This window comes from Natator depressus, chromosome 6, assembly GCF_965152275.1.
Source record: "Natator depressus isolate rNatDep1 chromosome 6, rNatDep2.hap1, whole genome shotgun sequence".
NCBI classification, from domain to species: domain Eukaryota; kingdom Metazoa; phylum Chordata; order Testudines; family Cheloniidae; genus Natator; species Natator depressus.
Window position 1 is genome coordinate 59,958,638 of NC_134239.1, and position 24,734 is coordinate 59,983,371.

At 44.7% G+C, this 24,734-nt stretch overlaps 1 protein-coding gene across 10 annotated transcripts in view; it reads left to right on the plus strand.

Moving 5' to 3' along the window:
- NR1H3 (nuclear receptor subfamily 1 group H member 3) overlaps positions 1-24,734 on the plus strand; it is a 59,062-nt gene that overhangs the window by 29,282 nt on the left and 5,046 nt on the right. For 8 of the 10 annotated variants that reach the window (XM_074955409.1, XM_074955411.1, XM_074955415.1 and 5 more), the window contains 7 exons: positions 4,982-5,223; positions 6,425-6,691; positions 10,406-10,614; positions 10,963-11,142; positions 11,578-11,677; positions 22,924-23,037; positions 23,890-23,984. In XM_074955409.1, the coding sequence (XP_074811510.1) occupies positions 5,106-5,223; positions 6,425-6,691; positions 10,406-10,614; positions 10,963-11,142; positions 11,578-11,677; positions 22,924-23,037; positions 23,890-23,984 (1,083 nt within the window). In that variant the 5' untranslated portion in view covers positions 4,982-5,105. The remainder of the gene's footprint in view (positions 1-4,981; positions 5,224-6,424; positions 6,692-10,405; positions 10,615-10,962; positions 11,143-11,577; positions 11,678-22,923; positions 23,038-23,889; positions 23,985-24,734) is intronic. The other 2 variants (XM_074955416.1, XM_074955417.1) reach the window with 2 other exon arrangements.

Sequence of the window (24,734 nt, forward strand, 5' to 3'; positions counted from 1 at the left end):
ACCCCAACCCAATGCTTTGTTTTTTATCTCAGCCATTTGGACCTGAAGCCAGTTTTCTGCAAACATGACCGTGTCATAGCTGAGCCATTGTAAATTAAGATTTCAGAAAACTTTTTGTGGGATACTGTGGGCCCAGCTTTCAAAGGGAGGATCAAATTGGCTCTTTGATGCCCAAATGTGTATTTTACAAGTTTGAACCCATTTAGGAGCCTAAATACAAAATTTGGGCACATGTCTTAAGTATCTACATTTGAAACCTAGGACTGTCTATCAAATGCACTTGTTCACTTGGTCATATTCACAAAGGCTCCTGTGCTGTTATACAGGAGTACGCATAAAGGCGTAATTCCACTGACACATATGGGGAGATGTGCTTGTGAGCACAGTCACATTAACACATGGACGCACACACAAGTACAGTTTCTCTGACAGAGAGTGTCCACGCGCGAGTGCACACAGGTGAGAAGCATACAGGCATATTTATGCTAACAGTCATTTGTATGGTTTCACGTATATGCCCCAGGCATACAGGCGCAATCCCTCTGTCACACACATGCACACCCATTCTTTCAGCAGGTGGCTGGCTAATGCTGCAGTGACATCGTGTTCTGGTCAGCATCCCATGTTTTGTACCACCCCACAGATTTTCACAAACTTCCTAAAAGGCTTCAGCATGTCCTCTGAGCATCTGTTACTGGGGGAGGAAGAGGCTGTTCCAACTCTTGCTGGCTCTTGTCTCTCATTCCTTCTGTGGTCTACAGCACACTTTTCCTAGGCTCTCTTTAGGGGAACACATGCCTGGAACAGGGACTGTATGTAAAAAGCTGATTTGTATTTTCTGAGGAAGGCTTGTGGCGCCTGAGGCTCAGGGCTTCTCCCAGAATGCATTGGCCCTTCCAGGAAGGCCAAGGGAGTTAGTGGGATTGGGGGTGAGAGAAAGGCAGTCATACCTAGCAGGGTAGAAGTCATTGTGACTACTTCTGGGCTACTTGGTTTATTGTGCACAAACTGCACTCTACGCAAGGTCATCTCCTTTACTTGTATCCTTTGTAGCTAGGAGACAGAATTTAGACATATCCCAGGCAGCTGTGACTGTTGATTACTGATCAGATGGAAGATTTCCAGAATGAATGGAGGGGAAGTTCTCTTGGGAATTGGAATGGGACTGTTGCCTGTGGGATAGGGTGGGAGCTCAGGCTGTGGGGGTTAGTCCCTGTGGAGGAACAGATAAGAGCCCTGGCTGTATAGAGAATTTCTGTGTGGGACAGGAGTGGAGCCCTTGCCGTGGGAGTGGGAATGCTGGCTGCAGGGGTTCTGTGGGTATGAGGGTGGGAGCACTCACTGCAGGGGACAAGGCTGAATGCTGTGGCTTGTATCATGATAGTTTATGGGTACTTTGCCTACAGTTTGAAACACAAGGGTTACCAAAGTGCTGAACTTGGGACTTTCGGTCTCTGAGTTGTTCAGCTGTCTCCAGGAGGGGTGGGGGGGAAGAGAGGGGGAAGAAGCTGGTGCCAGCACATCTCGGAAGTGCTTGGCGCCTTGATCTGAGACATGAATGACAGTTTGTGGGAGAGCTGCTTCCCCCAGCCTTTCACCTAGATTGACTTCCTCCTTGGAGACTGCACTCAGCGGAGTTCTCTGTTCCAGATGCTGCATTTGGGAGTGAGAGGTTGCCCTGTTTTATCATTTTGCCAGCTCTGGTTTTCAGAACTGGCACCAGGAATTGGGACCAACAGGTGGGGCAGCACAGCAGGCTGTATCAGGAAGATTAAGTTTTCCTTTTGCAGGTTCAATTAGCATCACTGTTTTACATCTGTAATTGAATTTTAGGTGCAAATCTGGTCACTTACAATTCTTAACTACCCGATTGCTGGTACAAAAGGGAGGTGGAACCTCAACCCTTTGGAAACTTAGCCCTAAATCTTTATGTTGCCTCCTGTGAGGCATCTCCTGGGGACTTGTAGGGTGAGTAGAAGTCCAGCTTTTGGTAGGATTTGCCTAGACCTGTGTTAAGGTGGGAGGCAAGTAGCCATTTCTCTGACTCTGACCTACTGTTAGTGCATGGAATGGGGACGCTTGAGTTGGTTTCATAGCATGAAAACAATAATTTATTTGTGTTCAGGGTGAGCACACAGAGATTCCAGCCTAATGAGAGAGAGAGGGGAATTAGAAAAGATACTTTAAAAAAATTGGAAATGAAAATCAGCCCCCATTACTCTGTTCCACAGGCTTCCCCTCTCCCTGTCACCTCTTATGGTCCACTGCCAGGGCTGCTCTGCTATAGCCACCCTAGCTGCCCTGGAAGGTCCTGCTGACTCAGTCTCCCCACCCACTACACAGATGTTATGGCTTGCATTTAGGTCAAACACCATCAGCTTGAAGCTGCGACTGAATTCATGTAAAAGGAAAATGCAGTGCTTTGGGGAAGGCTTCTCTGGAGTATCTCTGCTCCCAGCTGTCCCCGGCCTCCCTATACTGGGAAAGTTAGGCATCCTCTGCTCCCCCTTCCTATGGATAACTGCAGACTACTCATGCATAGACAGGGAGCGTCGTGTCTCTTCTGTCAGAAACTCCTTTTTGGGCTCGAAATACCCAGCCAACAGCTAGTTCCACTCTTGTTACATGTGTTGGCCCTGTTTGCACATTGAAGACATGTCACTTTGGAAATTTCACCAGGCAGATATCCCTGTCCTCCTCTTTGGTTCTGGGTGTCTGGTCTTCTTCCCTATTTCCTAGCATACATAAGCTGGCTGCACTGGAATGCTTAATCATCGAAAGTAACAGGAGCCCAAGCAGTCATTCAGTTCTTCAGTTGCAGAACTGGCCCCTTCCTCTAGTAATATTCACAGAGCTGCTGTGGTCTATAGGGTAATTCTTTAAAATAATTAATATTTTTTTGAATGAATCTTCCCCATAATTTTAAATTCATGAACAATGGTGTGCTCAGCAGAATCGATCCTCAGGGCAAGTATACTCAGCTCTCTGCCTGTCACACCCAAACATGCCTGGACATGCTGCTCACAGCTGTGCCAATGCAGAGCAAATGTGGGAGTAAGAACAAACAGTGGGTGTGGGGTTTATTCATCTCCAGATCCCATCCCCATCCTCATTCTGTTCACTACAGCATTTACATGGGAGTGGTTTTCAAGCCAGCTGTAACTATCCACTTTGTGCCTTTGGGCATAAAGGCACCGGGAGCCTTCTTGCATTTCCCCAAACCCAGATACATTAGCTCACTATCCTGCATGTGGGGATTTTTTATTCTTTCTGCCAGTTCATGGGTTTCCCTTTTGTTGCCATTGTATTTCTGCTGGAGTATCTATTTCTCCAGTCGCTCAGGGATTAATGAATATGTGCACCAAAGGGAGAGGGACTCTCTACTCCTTCTATTGTCCCTATCAAGGCTAAGGCGTTGTCTACAAGATCATGTTTTAATATGGCCTGTGGGCATTAAACCTCCTGTATCTGTTATCTGGCAGAATATAATGGAACCAGGCAGGGGTCCAGCAGACTCAACCATATGTCTCAATTTATGCTTGTTGGTTCCACTGGGGACATTGCAGTAGTCTTTGGATTGTCTATACTTGAAAAGCTGCATTAGTTGAACTAAATATTAGATAGATTTTAAATCTGTCCAGTCAAATTGGTACAAACCCTTAATATAGATGGACTTAAAACTGCTGTAATCCTTAAGCTTGCATTGGTAAATTGCTGAATTAAGCTAAACTGATAAATGAATATTAAACCAGTTTAGGTAGGTCTACATTAGGAGTTTGCACTGGTTTAACTAGACTGATTTAAACTTAGTCTAGTTAAACTGGTCTAACTCTTTGTATAGATGAGAGCCTTTGAGGAATTTGACTAGGTCTTTTTCTCAATATGGCTGTAGACTGATGTTCTGCTCCTGCAGTGGACTTAAACAATGGATGTGGACTTTGTGTTTCCCAAGTGTCTGAGAGGGGAGCCCTTCAGATGGCATCTTTGACGGTGAATGCATTTGCCTGAAGAAGGATTATAGTCCTTTTCCATAGATCTGATGTAGGAGTTTTATCTCCTGCTATAGTTTGTACCTGTGCTCTAAATCAGTGGTTCTCAGCCAGGGTACTTGTACCCCTAGGGGTATGCAGAGGTCTTCCAGGGGGCACATCAACTTGTCTAGTTTTACAACAGGCTACCTAAGAACTACTAGTGAAGTCAGTACAAACTAAAATTTCATACAGATGATGACTTGTTTCTATTGCTCTATATACTGAAATGTAAGAACAATATTTATATTCCAATTGATTTACTATATAATGATATGGTAAAAATTAGAAAGTAAACACTTTTTCAGTCATAGTGGGCTGTGACACTTTTTTGTATTTTTATGTCTGATTTTGTAAGCAAGTAGTTTTTTAAGTGAGGTGAAACTTGGGGTACGCAAGACAAATCAGACTCCTGAAAGGGGTACAAAAGGTTGAGAGCCATTGCTTTAAATGACATTGATCCTGAGCACAGCACAGGGCAGCTGTTAGTATCACAATGAAGATTTTCTTGTGGTTTAATTGTAAAGACCTTACATTCTTTATAATGTGAGCTCCTCAAGGCACATCACAAAATCCATCATTGCTGGCACTGATTAGCAGCACCTTACTGGCAGGTTCAACACAGGACAAAGGATGTGGAGATTGGAATATCCCTCTCTCAGACTTGGGGATATCCCTGCAGGTCAGGGCTGAGGTTCAGTGGTGATGTGTGTGATAAAGAAAGCTTGTCTTGCAGTGGTAGATATTCTGGGGATAAACAGAGGATTCGTTCTCCAGGATCTGCTAAATCTTGTAACTTTCATCACATTCACATAGGGTTTTAAGGAAATAAACATAAATAACAAGGCTGATCGTCTCTTTGTTGAATGATGGAGCAAGGCCTCAAAGTATAGCTGGATTGGTAGCCCCTGCAATTAAATTCTCTCCTCTTATGCGTCTGTTTTTCTCCACAGGCATCTCCAGTCAGTTTTTAAACAGCAGAGAGAACCTAACAGCCTTGAAGACTTCTGCAGCCTTACACACAGCAGTAACCATGCTACAGAGATGAAATGATAGTGAGTCTTGCCAGTGTACCCCATGGGTCCCACACAGCTTGCTGCACAGGATCATGGGAAAAGAGTGGCAAGTGTATTTGAAATGGAGGAGGAAGGTTTTTCACTCTTCCATGGCTCGGAGATCCCCCCCGAGCATGCAGGTAAGGCAGTCCTTGTGACATCCACACACTGTGAAGGCGGTGTGCTCACTGAATCACATACATAATGCCTGCTTAGCAAAATCCTAGGGTTTGATCCATTACATGCAGGGCACTTGATGGGATAAGGAAATAGAAGAAGAGTTGTCAGTTGGTGGGGGGAAGGATGGGGTTCTCCAGGATGTAAATGGTGACAACAGATGTGCTGTAATGTACTGGCTTTGTGTGTATATGTGCATGTGATGTTGTCCTCTGTCTAGTGGCTGAGCCCACAGGGAATAAAAAAGATGGACTTCTGTCAGTCATGGGAGATCTTGGGATTTAGGAGTGGATGCAAGTGTTCTTGCATGGGGAGGTATACGCAGGAGGTAGAAGAAGAGAACACTTCAGGAATCCAAGGATGAGTTGAATTAGTGCCATGTGGCCCCCACTTCCTCAGTATTTGCCCTCTTGGCTGGTTCTCCAAGGCTTCCCTTCATGGGTGTTGTCTGCTTTAGTCTGCGTTTTCTGTAACACCCTCATTTCAGCCCCTCTTTTCCTGTGACTCTTGGGCTGCTGAGCCATATTTCAATATCCTCTCCATGGGATTTGAGTGCCATTGAGGTAATGCGGTGCTGAAGTCTTGCTCTGCAAACACCTTTATATAGCGTTGCCCATTGTTGCCTCGGGGGGCGGGGGAGAGGGTGCTGAGTGGAAGTGAGAGCACTGGAGACAAATTTTTAAAAAATAGATTTTCTCTGCAGTCTGGGATTTGGCTTTAGATTTGGACTTCTCCTCTTTGCAGCTCTTTCATATGCCACTGAAGGTCACTCCCACCTTGTCAGACTTACAGAGAGGTGAAAGTGAAAAAGGGTATCTAGTTTGAACACGTCTAACTCTTGGGGCTGGAAGCAGCAGGGGCTGCCTCTCCCCATTCCGATCCCCCCAAAGTCTGAAATTTGGGATAAAAATGGGAGCAGTGTTGTGCTCAGGTTTGGGCAGCAGTTGACATTTCTAATAGCTCTAGGTAAGAGAAGGAGTTCTCATCCAGATGGATAGTGGGAGAGATCTGGGCTGAAACTGACTCTAATCCCCAGGATGTACCTGTGCTGCCATGGGTGGGAGTGGATTTGCGCTAGGGCACTGGCTTTTCTAGGGAACTGGATGTCTTGGCCTATTCACAGCCTCCACTTATCTTATCCTTCCTCTTTTTCCATCTCTGTAGAACATCTACCCCTGAAGCGGAAGAAGGGTCCAGCCCCCAAGATGCTGGGGAATGAAGTGTGCAGTGTATGTGGGGACAAGGCCTCAGGCTTCCACTACAATGTGCTGAGTTGCGAGGGCTGTAAGGGCTTCTTCCGCCGCAGCGTCATCAAGGGTGCCCAGTATGTCTGCAAGAATGGTGGCAAGTGTGAGATGGACATGTACATGCGCCGCAAGTGCCAGGAGTGCCGGCTGCGCAAGTGCCAGGAGGCAGGCATGCGGGAGCAGTGTGAGTGCAGGGGAGGGAGGCATGTTGGAGCAGCGTGGGTGTCAGGGAGGGGGGCATGCAGGAGCAGCGTGGGTGCAGAAGCACTTGTGGGGACGTAGAGTCATTGTGGACTATGCCAGAGCGGTGAGGCTGTTAGTGGAGATATTGATGCTGCCGGTGCATATAGTGGCCATGCTGCCTGATATCTACGTGGCTGGGAAAGGGGACTGTTTACGCTGAAACAATTTAAAAAATAACCTTCAGAGGCACAGCTGCCCACACACCAATGAAGTTCTTGGCAAGCTGACTGCCTTGTGATTCTGAGTGTGTGAAGTGTCATTATGCTGTCTGCATAGTCAGCATTATTGCAAGCACTTGCCATGCTTGTCACACACCTTGCATCCACACACACAAGTTGTAACAAGTGCACAAATATTGCCACACCGTTGCAACTGCACTTACACATGCCCAGTTTTGGCACTCAATTTTACTTCCTACACTGGGTTGCTCTGCTCTGTTGCAGTGCTAGTGTAGACCGGGAGCTCAGTCTACCTGCTACAGTCCCTCAGTGCTCCTGCCCACCTTTCAGTGACAGCTCAGAGAACTAGCTCTGTCATATGTCAAGCCACCTTGTAGGACATGTAGGCTCAAGCGAAACTCAGTTGGTACTCAGCTTGTCTGGTTTCCCCCTTCCCCACACCCCAAAGCCCAGAGCAGTGAAAAAGGATACACAGTGAGCCATAGCACACAGAGCCATGCTCTAAATCAATGTATATACTGCACTGGGGATTGGTGTAGCCATTTGGATTCTGCCTCAACACCATCACTCATACTCCTGAGAGCAGGAGAAGGGACACAGCAAAACTACTCCTGTCCCCACATCTCACTCACATTCTGCAAGTAAATCCCAGATGGATTCCTAGTGGTTCAACACTTACTTGTTGTGTTGTGGGAGATAACTAGGCTGCATCTCCTCCCATCATCTGCACTGTCCTGCCAAACTTGGGCCCATTCCACTCCTGTCTCTGGATTCTTTAGGGAAACACAGATACAAACTACTTATAAAGCAAAATCAAAACAAGAAAAAGCAATAATAAAATCCAGCCTCCCCCTCCCCCATCCCCGAACGCACAGCCACCCAAATAGGACAGTGCTTGTAGTAATGGATTCCAGAATATATTGGACAGTAGCTCATGGGGAAGCTGGTGAGCCCCTGCCATGGCATCTGCATGGATTGTGCAAAGGTATAGCAAGGCATAGGCCCTGTCCTTCATGATGAATGCATGGATCCTTTGGCAGGACAGAACTATAAGAAATAGGCAGTGGAACAAACCAAAACTGGGAACAGATACAAATGGATGTTTTCTACCATCGCCTACAACCTGTATCACATACATGAAAATATACCTATTAGCAAACTTAGGGAGTTGGTAAGTAAGATCCCATGGAAAGGAAGTCTAAGGGTCAAGAGAGTTGACAGTTTTTCAAAGAGACATTATTAAGGGCACAAGAGCAAACTATCCCACTGCGTAGGAAAGATGGAAGTATGGCAAGAGATCACCTTGGCTTAACTAGGAGATCTTCAGTGATCTGAAACTCAAAAACTAGGTCAAATTACAAAGGATGAATATAAACAAATACCACACGTATATAAGGACAAAATTAGAATAAACTAGCTAGAGACATAAAGGGTAGGGTGACCAGATGTCCCGATTTTATAGGGACAGTCCTGATTTTTGGGTGTTTTTCTTATATGGTCATAGTGGATCAGAAGCAAAATATGAGTCAACAGAGTAACATTGTTGCAAAAAAAAAAAAAAAAAAAGCAAACATCATTCTGGGATGTATCAGCAGGAGTGTTATAAGGAAGACAAGAAGTAATTCTTCTATTCTATTCCATGCTGATTAGGCCTCAGATGGAGTATTGTGTCCAGTTCTGGATGCCACATTTCAGGGAAGATGTGGATAAATTGGAGAAAGTTCAGAGAAGAGCAACAAAAATGATTAAAGGTCTAGAAAACATGACCTATGAGGGAGGACTGAAAAAATTGAGTTTGTTTAATCTGGCAAAGAGAAGACTGAGAGGGGACATAACAGTTTTCAAGTACATAAAAGGGTATAAGGAGGAGGGAGAAAATTGTTCTTGTTAGGATAGGACAAGAAGCAATGGGCTTAAATTGCAGCAAGGGTGGTTTAGATTAGACATTAGGAAAAAGTTTCCTGTCAGGGTGGTTAAACACTGGAATAAATTGCCTAGGGAAGTTGTGGAATCTCTGTCATTGTCTAACCTGCTCTTAAAAATCTCCAAAAACCTGTCAGGGATGGTCTAGATAATACTTAGTCCTGCCTTGAGTATAGGGGACTGGACTAGATGACCTCTCGAAGTCCCTTCCAGTCCTATGATTTCATATATGATATTTTAGGGTGCAGTCCAGACCAGTGAGGATCTGTGTCATCACTTGCCCTGCAACCTGGGGTGCCTCACAATGCTTTGGTGCTGTAGCTTCCAAATTGGGCTCCTCACAAACAGCATGCAGGTCATATCCTGAGTGTCTGTGTGTAGCCATAGCCCTGGTCTAGCAGCTCCGACTCCAGTAGTCTGTCAGCAAACATCAGCTGCACTCTGGCTTCCAGCAGCCTTTGTTAATACTTGTAGGGTGACCCCAACACATTCCCAGTCACAGATTTTCCCCCAAAAGCGTGTGTTCTGTACTGACCGACCCTCTCCTGGATAGTCCAGATATATTAGGTCCATTGCCTCTGTAAGGGGATCAACATCTGCTCCCTTAAATGGAGTTACCCAAACAATTCACTACTCTGGATTAGTTTTAATTAAAGAATAAAACAAGTTCATTCAACTACAAAGAGAGATTTTAAGTGAGTACAAGTAATGAAGCATTGAAGTAAAAAATGGTTACAAGAAAAATAAAGATAAAACACTTTCTAAACTTAACAAATGAGACTTGATTCGAGGTGAAGTCCCTTACCACATGTTTTCAGTATGTTGCTGATCAAACCCTCAGGCCAAGAGCTGGTCCCAAAGTCCATAGGCTGTTTCCTTTGTCTTCTTAGACGGAAAAGAGAGATGGACAGGGGGAAATAACTTGGGTGTTTTTGCCTCTCACTTTTATAGTTTAGTTACCGTTTGAAGTGCATTTTCCTGAGGGTTATCCATAGTTAACATTCATTCAAACAGGAAAGGCGACAACATGGTGTCTGGGGGTGAAAGAGGTTGCATATTGTTACTTCTCACCTCTGTTTTGCTGAAATGCAGATTTTCCTTGTCTCCTGTCTTCCCCCTCTTGCTGTCTGTGGATCCTGTTTACACCTTTTATGTAAACTGAGGTAAACACACATTTCTTTAAGACCTGCTTGACCAGTTCTACCTAATCTGGCCTATGTGGGTTTGGACATATGCCACCAACATCATTTGGGGGAAATCATGACTTTACATATAATTTTGCTACCTACATTTCACCATGAGGATATTGAGAAGCAAGTTATTAGTTTTCAAAGGATACCTTACAAGGCATATTTTGTACAAAGTTGCGTGTGGGGTGTGAATTCTGGGTGCATTCAGGAGTGCATTCTGGCACAGAAAGGCAGCTGTCATCTTTGCCCCAGGTGTGTCCACTGTGTTTCCCTGTATCTGGCAGTTGAGTCCACTGTGTGCCCCTTGCTTCTGGCATCACTGCTTGCTCTCTCACTGCAGCCTCTTCTGTCTCCCCCTTTTAGGTGTTTTGTCTGAAGAGCAGATCCGGCTGAAGAAGCTCAAGAAACAGGAGGATGATCAGGCTCGGACAGTGGTTGTGCGCCCGAACCCCCCATCTCCGCCCAACACCCCCTATAAACTGACACCTGAGCAGTTGGGCATGATAGAAAAGCTTGTGGCAGCTCAGCAGCAGTGTAACCAGCGCTCATTCACAGACAGGCTCAAAGTGACGGTACAGGCTCAAAGGGCAGACTCCCAAATATACAGGGAAAGGGGAGGCCGGGGTCATGTGCTAAGTGTAGGGGCGCAGCACAGGAGGGCTCTGCTCTGAGTGTAGGGGGCACGACCTGGGGGCCATGGACTACGTTTACGGAGGAGTGGCATGGGGCAGGGAACATGTGCTAAGGGTGGGGAAGTGTGAGGGATTGGGGGGTTAATTGCTAAGTTTAGGGGTGTCACAGGGATGGGGGACATGCGCTAATTGTATGTGGGGGTGTCAAGGTAGAGGGTTGGGGGATTGTTTTTCTTTATTCCTTTCTTTCACTATCCCCTCTCGCCCTTTGTGTCTCTTGTCTCCCAGCCATGGCCTCAAGCTCCAGACCCTCATAACCGTGAGGCACGGCAGCAGCGTTTTGCTCATTTCACTGAGCTTGCTATCATCTCTGTGCAAGAGATTGTGGACTTTGCCAAACAGCTGCCTGGCTTCCTGGAGCTCACCAGGGAAGATCAGATTGCTCTGCTGAAGACATCCACCATAGAGGTAAGAATCCAGCCACATCACCATTGACACCATACCAGAAGTATGGTTCTCTGGTGGATGGATTGGATTTTTTCTCCTTTGGCTTATACTGGGCCAGGTTTGAGCAGTCGCCCTGGGAAGGAGAGATGGAAGGAACCTCAGATATGGAAACACTTTTCCAGTGCCATCCTCTCCAAGCATGGGATACAGTAGGGAATGGGGCAAGAGTGCTGGCTGGGGAGAGCTCCCAGCTGCTCCAGGTGCAGCCTATCTCTGCAGAAGGCACTGCTGAGGATGGGGCAGGATTTACTCTATAATTTAGAGGGCTACAGGATGGTGGTGACTTTTCTACATTGATGCTCCAGGACAAGCTGTAGCTTCTGTAACATTTTTGCTGGATTCACAGTCAAGCTCTGAGTGCCCCCCTCTTCCCCCCCCCGGCTCTGTGTGTTTTAGGTGATGCTGTTGGAGACATCCCGGCGCTACAATCCAGAGACTGAAAGCATCACCTTTCTGAAGGACCTGAGCTATAATCGGGATGACTTTGCCAAAGCAGGTGAGCTGAAGCTCAGCTGGTGCAGCAGATAGGTTTTTCCTTTCTCCCCTCTGTCCCATGCTGTCCCGCCCTTTGCCGTGCAGGCTTCTGGACTCAGGTACAGGGTTTAGGTGAGGTATAGATGGTTGGGAACAGGAACTTGGCAATGCGCTGCTGGGACCTCAGTTCCCACTTAATATGCAGTCGCAGTTCAGTTCAGGTATTAGCCCCAAAGATTGTAGAGGAAACTTGGATGCCGAACTTTAATGATTTCCTAGCCCCTTCCAGCCCCATATTGGGGAAATGTAGGAGACAGGGTCACCTGTCTCCACTGTCCCCAGGGAATAATGAGAGGGGCTTTTTTCCTCAGCTCTTTCTAGGTTATATGGCTGCTTTCAGCTGCCTTACTCTGTTTGAGAAGGGGGGTTTAGGGCATGCATTGTTGTTAATGGTCACTGCACAGAGGGCATCTATGGTGATTCAGAGTTGGAGATTCAGAAATCTAATGTATGCTGCTGTGACTGCTTGGAAATCCATATTACTTACCTGCCAGTGAACTGTTCACAGCATCTTCTCTGGGGCTTGATTATCCAGGTAAGGGGGAGGAGGGCAGTGGGGAGGGCATGGGGGAGAGGACAGGACTAGGGAACATAAGGTAATGGTCTGCCTTATTATCTGAAACTGGTGCTAGGTTGTTGGAGTGTGAGGCTGCTGTGCCGCACAATGCGTGTGTGTCTCATGGAGACCTCGCTGGGAGATACAGTTAGCATGGCCTTGGTAGGGCTAGTATGTCTGAACATTCTGCGTTGTATTGACCCAGGTTGGGAGCTGTAGGAGAGGTGACGCTAGGATGGCTATACAGTGATGGTGGTGAAGTGAACGTTATGCAGTAGCTCGTGGTTCAGTTTGAGACATTAGGAAACCCATGTGAGGTGCAAAGTACTACAGAACTGTCATTGTTACTCTGTGGCTTCAAATACTCTAAAGGCTGGGTATTTCAGAAATGCTGAGCATCATTAACTCCAGTTGAAGCCAATAGGAGCTGAGAGTGCTAATCATTTCTGAAAAGTCAGGCTTCAGCTGTCCATCCCCTGATTTTGTATCCCAGGAGTATCTGCCCTTAACTTGTGCCTGTTGCTGAGGCCCATATGTGGAAGTTCACCCTTCAGTAAGAATTTCCCTTTATGCTCTTGGAGTGCTCCCCAAGACTGTTGGTTCTGGGGATTTTGATTTGACTCATCCATGAGGGCTCCTGCTAGTTTACCAGGGGCAAACTATAGTGCTTGCAGATTTCAATGAGAGTCTTTGTAAACAGGTCATCATCAGCATCCTGTCAGAGATGGATTTTATGATGTTTTCTATAATCCTATCCATGTACATGATGACCAGACTAAAAAAGTTAGCAGGTCCTGCTCCTGAAGGGTTCTGAATAAGATGGTCCTTAAACTTACCCCCTAAAAGCAATATTGAGGACTTCAACTCTTGCCCTTCTTCTGTAGCTTCCTCACTGCCCTTCATATATTTCCTTCCCTGGCAATTGCAGCCCACTATTTAGTCCTGTTTCCCAAGTGGCTCATTTCAAACCTTCGGCTAGAATTAGGAGTAACGGAATGAAATTAGGAAAACTTTCTAACGTGCCCTCCAACACACCACTTTATTTGCTTATGGCCAGAAGATTATGCCTAATCCTGTAGGACTCAGCTCTGGAGACAGTGGTCCATGGGGCTTAAGTACTGCAATCCTTTATATCTACCAATAAAGATGTATGCTCTGAAAAATCTCTAGCCAATTCAGAATGTAGCAGCGATTCTGCTCAGCAATACAGGTTGCCAGGAACAGATCACCCCGGTATGCACTCTCTGCACTGGCACTCCAATAAAACTGAGTTCTGATGTTCTGATTTTCAAAGCCCTATGTGCATGGTTGATTGATTTAAATCAATTTTGGTTATGATTTATATCAGCAAGCAGGAAACCTTGATTTAAATTATAGATTTTAACCATGTTTTGCAGTTGTATGTTGTATTTATCCCAAAGAAGTTGATTTGCAACTAAATATAGCCTTTACATTAAATTTGGTGCTTCTCCTTGCTAACCCAAGGGATACACTGTAAGCCAGGGGTTCTCAACCTTTTTCTTTCTGAGCCTCTTCCCCCACCCCCCACATGCTATAAAAACTCCTCTGCCCACCTGTGCCACAACAACTGGTTTTCTGCATATAAAAGCCAGGGTTGGCATTAAGGGGTAGCAAGCAGGGCAATTGCCCAGGGCCCCATGCCCCGGTTGCTCAGGCTTATGCTTCAGCCCGAGGTGGTGGGGCTCAGGGCCCCAGGTTCAGCCCCATGCAGTGGGGCTTTGGCTTTCTGCCCTGGGCCCCGCAAGTCTAACTCTGGTCCTGCTTGGCGGACCCCCGAAACCTGCTCATGGGGCCCCCTGGTTGAGAACTACTGCTATAAGCTATGTAAACATATATTATAAAAATAAGTTACATTTATTCATATTCTTAATTTTTACATTTTTAATTTTTTTTAAAAATGGTGCAAGATGCATTTCTTATTTACTAGGTGATTATTAATTTTTTACTTGTGATTTGTGTCAAGCTCTATTTGGATGGAAATTCAAATTCAATTACAGGTACACAAAAAAACTCATTTTAAATTTAGTTTACTAAATTTAATGACCTTAAGTATGCTGGAAATAAGGAAAAGTATCAAAGTTTATCGAAACATGTTCTGCATTTAAAAACTAATTAAACAAAGGAAGTATTAAATCTGTAGTTAGGGAATTGAAATTATTATTACTGGTCACGAAGTCCTTCAAGATTTTAGAACTAGTAGATTTCGTCCTCTCACACCTAGTTTTTATTCATAGATTGGAAGAGAAAAACAAACTTTCCTACTTTTTCAACTGCCAATTGATTTCTTAAATTTTGAATTTTAACTGGTCATTGAACAGAATAAATTGAAGTGAAGAAAATATTCTCTTTATATTTGCAAAAGTCGTTATTGCTGTCAAAAGCTGGTTTAGCATTCAACAAACTCTGGTTCTGGGTTCTTACCACCAAATCAGTAATCTGACTTTCTTTAAAACTTGGTAGCAAATATGTACTGCTTTCATATAATCATAGAATCATAGAATATCAGGGTTGGAAGGGACCTCAGGAGGTCATCTAGTCCAACCCCCTGCTCAAAGCAGGACCGATCCCCAATTAAATCATCCCAGCCAGGGCTTTGTCAAGCCTGACCTTAAAAACGTCTAAGGAAGGAGATTCCACCACCTCTGTAGGTAACGCATTCCAGTGTTTCACCACCCTCCTAGTGAAAAAGTTTTTCCTAATATCCAACCTAAATCTCCCCCACTGCAACTTGAGACCATTACTCCTTGTTCTGGCAGAACAAGGAGTAATGGTCTCAAGTTACTGCTTTGTATTTAGTTTAAAGGAATTTAGTAGATAATACATTTATGCCTTCCCATAGGTTGTCAATTTTACATTTAATTTTAAATTACAGGTTTATTTTTAAAAAATTAACCTGTATTTAATTTAAATTAGAAAAAATTCATCTCCCCCACTCCCCCAATCTTGTCTGAATGGGATTAGTCCTCGTTACCTGAGGGATTCTCTCTGTCCCTCCATGACCACAACCTCCCCACACCAGATATGTTCAACTAGAACAAAAACCTTGTCAAATAGCATGAAACTTGTGCTTGTGGAAGACTAACCTTCATCTGAGCTGGATTGAAACAATGGAACTCACTGCCAAATGCAGTTAGAATGACCACTATTTTTGCATTTGGTGCTAAGTGCAAAAAAAAAAAACCCTCATCACTTCACTCCAACCTGCCTGCAGTGGTACCCCCTATTTATACCAACATGATCACGTTTGTATAGAACTAGAATGGAATTCTAGTATTCTAGGTGAGGGTGTGCCATTGATTTATAAAAAAGCTATTATAATAATTTCAGCATTACTTTCTATTCCATTCCTTATGCATCCAAACATTTGTTTATTTTTTACTGTTGCACACTGAGCAAAGGTCTTCATGGACCTGTTCACAGTGAATCCAGCAGTGTGTATAAGTAGTTCAGATAATTATTTCCAACTTGGATTTGTCAACAATGCACGTCATCTGCCATTGGGTGTTTGTCTAGCTTTGTTAGGACCTATTTATTCCTATTCTTTGTTTTCTGTATCTTAGCCAGTTTGAGCCATGACATAAAAACTTTGCCTTTCGCCGCATGTGTCAGTTTCCGTTACAATGTTTTGTGAGGGACTTTGACAAAGGGTGATTTGAAAGAGGAGGTCAGTTACATCAGCTGGCACTCTCTTTATCTAGTATTTTGTAGACACACTCGAACTCTAGTTCATACCTCTTGGAGTTATTTTTTCCGGCTGTTTGAACATTCAGGTGGACATGAGCTGCATTCAGTGCATGTTATCAAGCTTTCGCTTGAAACCATGAGGGCTTGAAACTTTTTAAATGAAAGCTGAGATTCTGATCTTGTAATGTAACTCCACAAGCTGGGAACTACACCACTGTAACAAAGCAGCCTTTGGTGGGACACTACTGAGAGGATCAATTCAGGACAAATTGCTTAGAGCAGGGCAGTCACAGCCCAAGGCTGGGGGTCCTTTGCACTCCAAACCCGCAAAACAGAGAGGACTTCGGTTTTACCCCACTGGCTAACTAGAATTCTTACAAGCAATTCCCTTAGACAGTCCAGTTTTCCAATATCACCACCAGCACCGCTCCTTATGGGGATGAATGGTTATGAAAACCAATACCCCAGTAAAAGAAAAAAGGTTCTCCCGATCCCACAGGACCAAGTCCCAGACCCAGGTCAATATGCAAGTCAGATGTTACCCACAAGTCCCGCTGTTGCCAATCCTTTAGAATCTAAAATCTAAAGGTTTATTCATAAAAAAAAAAAAATATAGATGAGAGTTAAAATTGGTTAAATGGAATCAAATACATACAACAGTTGCAAAGTTCTTAGTTCAGGCTTGTTGGGATTACTGCTGATTTAAATCAGTCAAGTTTCTGTAGTACAAACATCCCAGCCTGGATGGGTTGTTTAGTCCTTTTTCAGAGCTTCAGTTTCAAGCACAGTTCCTCCAGATGTCAGAAGCAAGATTGAAGACAAGATGGAGGAGATGCAGCTGCCGTTTATAGTCTCTTGCCATGCGGCCTGTTCTTCCTTTGTTTCAAACACAAACTGCCCAGCACATGGCTTGAAAACCTCCGAGTTCTCTCCATTGGCATGTCCCTGCGTGCCTTGCTGAATCATAAGGTGTATCTGCCATCTCTCAATGGGTCAGTTGTATAGCTGATGGTCCTTAATGGGCCATCAAGCAGGCTAGGCAGTGCTGATGCCAAACTGTCTGGGGTGTCACCCAGAAGTATAGCACAAGTTTGAAATACAGATAGTATAGAGCCAATACTTAACTTTAAATACAAAAATGATACATGCATACAGATAGCATAATCATAACCAGCAAATCATAACCTTTTCATAGACACCTTACTTGACCTCCTTTGTACAAGATTTGGAGCCACTACAGGACCTTGGCTGCAACAATGATCTATATGGTCACAGTTCATGTCAATAACATCACACCTAGGCCTAGTGCATTAATCCCACTCTGCCTTCTAGTCTGTTGATGTTTTATTCTAGTTCATTTTTGACGCCTCAGTCTTTGAGTGTGCCTCATTTTTATTACTTGGAAAGGGTAGATCCAAGGGTTCCTTCCTTGGTGAAGACTAATGTGGAGAAATCTAGTTTCTCTGCAGTCACCTTAGGCCCTGCAGTTGTTCCCATCATTCCCTGATGGCCCAGCAGATATATTAGTCCTCATTTCCATGTTACTTATGGTAGTTTGTTCCTTTCTATTGACTTTATTTGGGTTGGATTTCCATTTTCAGAGGCTGAGTGGCTGGAATAAGCTCTTGAACTTGGCCACTTGAGTGGCCACTTAGTCTAAGGATTTTAATTTCTTCATTTTGGCTTTAGGGCCTGTTTGACTTACTTGGTTCAAGTTTCTATTTTTTAAATCTCACTTTCTAAAAGTGAGTGGCACTATGGTAAGTTTTTGGTAAATTCTTCAGCATCCTTTGGCAATGTTAAATTTAATCATATTGTGGTTACTAACTCTCGTGTGGATGGAATTATTTTAACAACTCCAGTTATTCCTTTTGGGAGTGATGGGAAATTACTCATCAACCCTGATCCCATTTCCTTGTGGAGTCCTGAGGGATCAGTTCCATAAACTTTGTTCAGTGAAATAAGACAAGACTGGGCTGAGGTATCATCATTCACTGAGAATGCCTAGGGATCTATTGCTGTATCTTTAAGACCCTACTTGAACTTCAGGATGATAGCCACAATTTTTGGACAAACTTGTGGATAAGCCATGGGAGGGGCGGAAATTGCAGAAAATAATGGATAATTATAATTATTTGCAGTAATAAGGTCTATTACTTTTCTGCTGTCGACTATCCAGGGCTAAGAGCAGCTGCTGACAGCTGCGGCTTGTGCAATCAGCCCTGCATACGGTGGGGAATCCCACTGTTGAAATTGTGGTGAAAGCTTAATACAGTAACTCCTCACTTAACATCGTCCCGATTAATGTTGTTTTGAGGCTGATCAATTAGGGAACATGCTCCCTTAAAGTTACGCAATGCTCCCTTATAATGTTGTTTGGCAGCAGCCTGCTTTGTCCACTGCTTGCAGAAAGAGCAGCCTGTGGGGGCTTTGAACCAGGGTGGACCAGCAACCCCCCTATCAGCTTCCATAAATTCCCTCTGTGGCAGCCGCCCAGCAGGCTATCAATTGCTGGGCAGTTCAGCTGTCCCTTCCCCTAATACCCTGTGCTGCTCCTGCCTTGGAGCTGCTCCTGGGCAGTGCTGGGTTTACAATGGTGCCAGTGGCTCCATGGAGCCAGGCCCATGTTCAGAAGGGGCTACGGCCTGCTCCGCTTGCACTGCATCCTGAGACCGTGCTAGCCTGCTGTCTCCCCACCACCCATCTCTTGCTCCTCAGGCTGAGGGCTCCTCTCTGCCCCCTGGTGCACCTCTGGCTCATCTCTGCTCCCCACCACCTGAGGGCCCCCCCTATCTCCCCAGAGATGAGCTGCCTGGGACTGGTGCAGAAGCCTGGTCAGTCTCCACCAGGTGTGTGTGTCTGACAGTGAAGGGAGCTTGCCTGGGCCCCTCCAGGCAAGTGGGTCCTGAGGGGTCCCAGCATGCTGGCCCCTCTCTCTGAGGACTGACATCCCTGCACCATGCTCAGTTACCTCCATGGGGGCCCACAAAAGGTTAATCTGGCCCTGCTCTTGGGAGCCTCCTGCTTGCTGTGCAGGGGAAGGGGAAAAGAGGGGTGCTGATGTCAGGGTGTCCCCTCCCCCTACTCCTGCCCCCATCTCCACAGAGCAGGTGGGGACAGACATGACAGGGCTCACAATGGAGGGAGGTTGCTAGCAGCAGCTGCTGCCTCAATTTGCTGATCTACTTTAAAAGGCAGTGTACTTAGAGTGGGGTCAGTGTACTTAAAGGGGCAATGCGCATCTCTCTCTCTCACACATTGTGAGTCTGTCTCTCTGTCATGCTGTGTCTCGTCCCTCCATTCGTGCTGCCTTGTGGAGTGTGAGGCTACATTAACACTGTGTTAATCCTTGAGGGCTCAGCCAAGTGCTAGTTCATCATTTAGCAGTAAGGCATTCCCTGGGAAATATCCCACCCTCTGACTCCACCCCTTCAACCAAGCTTCACAATCATTGCTGTGTACATTAAATTGTTTAAAACTGTGTGTGTGTGTGTGTGTAAAATATAGTCTTATCTGGTGAAAAAAATTTCCCTGGAACCTAAACCTCCCCCCCTTTACATTAATTCTTTTGGGGAAATTGGATTCGCTTAACATTGTTTTGCTTAAAGTAGCATTTTTCAGGAACATAACTACAACATTAAGTGAGGAGTTACTGTATTTATTATTTGTATTAAGCAAGGAGTTACTGTACATCCTGCAAATTCTTAGCATGCATAGGGGACAGCTTTCGGATTCAGAAAGTGAGGAAACAACTAGGGGGTCATCCATTTTGGATCTGGTTTTGACCAACAGGGCTGAATTAGTTGCAAATGTGAAGGTGATTGGGAACTGATCATGATTGGATAGAATTAGGGCTGTCAAGTGATTAAAAAAATTGTGCAATTAAACAATAGAATACCATTTATTTAAATATATTTGGATGTTTTCTACATTTTCAAGTTTGTTGATTTCAGTTATACCACAAAATGCAAACTGCACAGTGCTCACTTTATATTTATTACAAATATCTGCACTGTAAGAAACAAAAGTAGTATTAGGTGAATTGAAAAATACAAGTACTGTAGTGCAGTCTCTATCATGAATGTTGAACTTACAAATGTAGAATTATGCACAAAAAATAACTGCATTCAAAAACAACAATGTAAAACTTTAGAGCCTACAAGTCCACTCAGTCCTATTTCTTGCTCAGCCAGTCTCTCGGACAAATTTGTTTACATTTGCAGAAAATAATGCTGCCCACTTCTTTACATTGTCACCTGAAAGTGAGAACAGGTTCACATGGCACTGTTGTAGCCAGCATCGCAAGATATTTACATGCCAGATGCACTAAAGATTCATATGTCCCTTCATGCTTCAACCACCATTCCAGAGGACATGCATCCATGCTGATGACTCATTTAAAAAAAAGTGTTAATGATAGGAAAGGAGAGCTGCTCAATGCCTTCTTTGCTTCAGTCTTCTCACAAAAAACATGTGACTGGATGACTAGAGAAGTTACCATAGACAGTCAAGGGGAAGGGATGCAGATCAGGATAAGTAAACATCATGTCATATATTCTGACCAATTTGAATGAATTCAAATCAGTGGGGCCAAATGCTATTCACCTGAGAGTACTGAAAGAATTAGCTGAAGAAATCTCAGAACTCTGGCAATAATTAAGGCTGTGTGTCTGTCACAGATTCCCTGACCTCTGACTTCTGCAGTGGCCAGTGCAGCTGGCTCCAGGCACTGCCCCTGCAGCTCCCATTGGCTGTGGTTCCTGGCCAATGGGAGCTGCAGAGCTGGTGCTCATCGGCAGGGGCAGCACACAGAGGCCCCCAGGCCTTCTCTCTCTCTATGAGCTGTAGGGACATGCTGGCCACTTCTGGGGAGCTGTGCAGAGCAGGGCAGACCAGATAGATTTGGTTAGGAGGCAGGGATACCCCCACCTGCATTAGGACATTTATAACCACTCACAATAGACTAGACACAGCAGGAAGCTGGCTCCATCACATGGGGAAGGGGAAGAGGGTATAGAGAACATACTAATAGAGTTTGCAGATGACAAAGCTAGGGGGTGTGGTCAATATGTAGGAGGATAGCTAAAACTCAGAGGGATCTTGATAAATTGGAGAACTGGGCTACAGCCACCAAAATGAAATTCAACAAATAAATGTGAGCTGCTACATTTAGGGAAGAAAAAACAAATGTACAAATAGAGAATGGGGGAAAACTGGCTTAGCAGCAGCACTGCTGAGAAGGGTCTGGGAGTTGTGGTGGACCACAACTTCAACAGGAGTCAGCAATCCTATGCTGCTGTTGAGATTAAACAAAACAAAACAAAACCATACCCCACCCATGCACCCACAAACCATGCAAATGCAATTTTAGGTTGCATTACCAGAGGCATGCCATGGGAGGCGATACTACCACTCTACTTGGCACTGGTTAGGGCTCAGCTGGAGTACTGTGTCCAGTTTTGGTCACCAATATATAGAAAGGAGGTAGAAAACCTGGAAAGGATACAGGGGTGAGTGACAAAGGCTGAAGGAACTGGGTATGTTCAGTTTGGAAAAGAGGAGATATGATAGCAGTCTTCAGATACTTGAAGGACTGCCATAAAAAGATGGAGAAAAGTTGTTCTCTTTTATGACAGAGGGCAGGCCAAGAGGCAATGGGTTCAGACTACAGTATAGTAGATTTAGATTAAATTTCAGGAAAAAACTTCCTAATGGAACAGAGTGTCTCAGGAGGTTATGGAAGCTCCTTTACTTCCTTTTCAAAAGAAGGAAGGATAGCCCTCTGTCTTCGATGGTTTAGACACAATAAATCCTGCATCTTGACTGGGGGCTGGACTAGATGAACATTGCAGACCCTATAATTCTATTGCAGGATCCACAATATCACGAATTTAGGGCCTTATGTATCTTTTTAAAAATTTTATTTTCATATTGAATAGCAAACCATTCTGTCTTAAACCCATTATGGGATGAGGAGTGGTAGAGATGAGAGACTAGGGAAAATATTGGTGAGATTTATGAAATGGGATTGGATTCAAGGTAGGTGGCTTCTAGGTATGGATTTAAGGGGATGATGGTAGGGAGCTGGAGTGGGAGAGACGGTTGTTTTTTTTTTTTTTTTAAATATAAACACCTAGGCTCTTGGCTTTTTGACAGATTTTTGGTGTAACTGATATGATTCTTTCATTTTAGCAATTGCCTCTTAAGGTCGTCCAGAGGTATTTAAGCCTTTGTGGTATCATCTACCAATTACTACTGTTGGGGTCTGTGATGGGATAGCACACTACACCCCGCCTCATCCACAAACAGACCGCACTGAGGCCTTCTTGCTTGTCAACACCATTATGTAGTTTTACAGTGTTTTAATTCCTCCACCAATACATAGCAGTGTCTCCACACCTTTATGCACTGTATCTCAACTTTCTAATCCCTTCTCCAATAGGAGCAGAGCTAAGGCATCTACTCAGAGGACCCCTTTTGTTAGGCTCTCCTAGATTTCTGTTTCTCTCCTTTCCCACCGCAAGCACACCTTCCTGTTCCCTTTTATACAGTTTCCCTGTTAATGGTCTAATTGGCTCACCATCCCTAATCTGGCCTGGTAATCAGGTACAGCTCTGTTCCATTGGCCTTCTCTAAGGAACCTAATAGTGAATAGAGTCCTGGCTCAAGTGCTAACCCTCAGGACTCTGTCACAGAGTCTAACACATGCTCCCCAGTAATGGAGCAGTATGAGGGAGGGACCCAATTTGCCATTGGCCCTGGAACATATTGGGGTAATGCAGATAAGGGAACAGTTTCTCCTGGGAGCTCTGCAGCAATGTGGGGAATGGGCCCCACCTGCTCCCCAGATAGTTTTCCCCTAGTAATTTACTGAAAGTCTTATCTTGGGGGTGAGAGGCAGGGAGCAGTGGCCAATGCTAATCCCCACACTCTTCTTTTTTCTCTAGGCCTGCAGTTGGAGTTCATTAACCCTATCTTTGAGTTTTCAAAGGGAATGAATGACCTACAGCTCAACGATGCTGAATATGCACTTTTAATTGCCATCAACATTTTCTCTGCAGGTAAAAAGCCAAGAAGGGGACAGAGTAGCAGCACTGAATCAAAGGGCAGGAAGGATAGAGCAGATGTGGAGTCAGAAGCAAAGGAGTGACAAGGGTATAGCAGAGGGCGCAATTTCCTAGTATGGGTGCCATGGTAACACAGTATCACATATGCTCTGAGTAATTATACTCAGACTCAGAGCTGCCTCCATAATGAGGGGAGTTCTCCACTGCTTCATGACCTGTACCAAATTAACTGAAATGTAGTGTCTCTTCTAGAAACCATCAGTTTACTGTTTGGTGAATGCTCATGTTGCTCCCTTGGTGTAGGGTAGTAGTGACCTCTAGTGGTCAGTGAAAGGTATTTTGGAGGGCCCATTACAGCTTGAGTCATTAAAGGGCCATGCAGAGAAGTTGTCAGATCAATCTTGTCTCTTCTTTGACATTTACACCATGAGGGAATAGATATTTTCCTATTTTTCATTATTTCTCCCAGTAACTCTCCTGCAAGAGAGATTCTCCCATCCCTCCCTGATGGATCACAACCTCACATCTCCATTGGGACTGGAATGTGAGGCCCAGTGAGCTCGACCAGGCTGCCCTGGCTCTGTAACCTCCTGCCACAAAGTAGAATCAAACTTAGTCAATAACCCTTTCAAAATGTGGCTGATAAAGGCAGACACGAGAAACTGATTCTCACAACTACTGCTGTCTTGCATGAGGCATCTTGGCTGTATGCTCTCTCATAGGGAGGGTACCAGACAAGACTCAGGGGGACACTGTCCAGGGATTAGGATTAGCTTTAGCCTGCAATGTCAAGACTGGCCAGGCTGCCTACAGCTACCTACTAATGTCTAACCTGCTTCTTGGCAGACCGACCAAATGTGCAGGATCAGTCCCTGGTGGAGAGACTGCAGCACACCTATGTAGAGGCCCTTCATTCTTACATTTGCATCCACAGACCAAATGTAAGTGCCTGGCTCAGTCCTGAAAAATGAATAGGCTCAAGTGTATATGAGAGTTGATTTTATGATTGATGTGCTCCTCTAATTCCCCACTCTCTGAATGAATCTTCTGCCATCAGTGGTCATGCCCCATTTCCTTCAGCTATTCCCCAATGGCCAGTAACCTCGTACCAGCCCCTACAGTGCCTCCTGTTGGTAGAGGTTGGAGCTGGAGGAGTTGTGAGTAGAGCTGGGCAGAATGTTTTGGATGAATAGTTTGATGAAAAATGCACTTTTGGTTAACAAGCTATTAATGAATTGGGTGAAATTTGGCAAGTAGTTTAGGTCAGAACATTTTTGGAGAAATCATGGAAATGTAGGCCTGGAACGGACCTTGAGTGGTCATCTAGTCCAGCCCCCTGCACTGAGGCAGGAACACAAACCTAGACCACAGGCCTTACACCTGTTCTTAAAACCTCTGATGGGGATTCCACAATCTCCCTTGGAAGCCTAGTCCAGTGATTTATCTATCCTTATAGTTAGGAAATCCTTTAGGTTAGATATTAGAAATTGCTATTCCTGAAGATTAATCTCATTACTTCTTAGCCTACTTTCAGGTGACGTGGTTTATAACAGCCTTTAACATATCTGAAAAAATTGTTATCAAGTCTCCTCACCATCTTCCTCTCCCCTCCCCCCCCGGATGGAGCATTCCAAGCTTTTTTAGCCTTTCCTCACAGGTCAGGTTTTCTAAACTATTTATCGTTTTTGTTG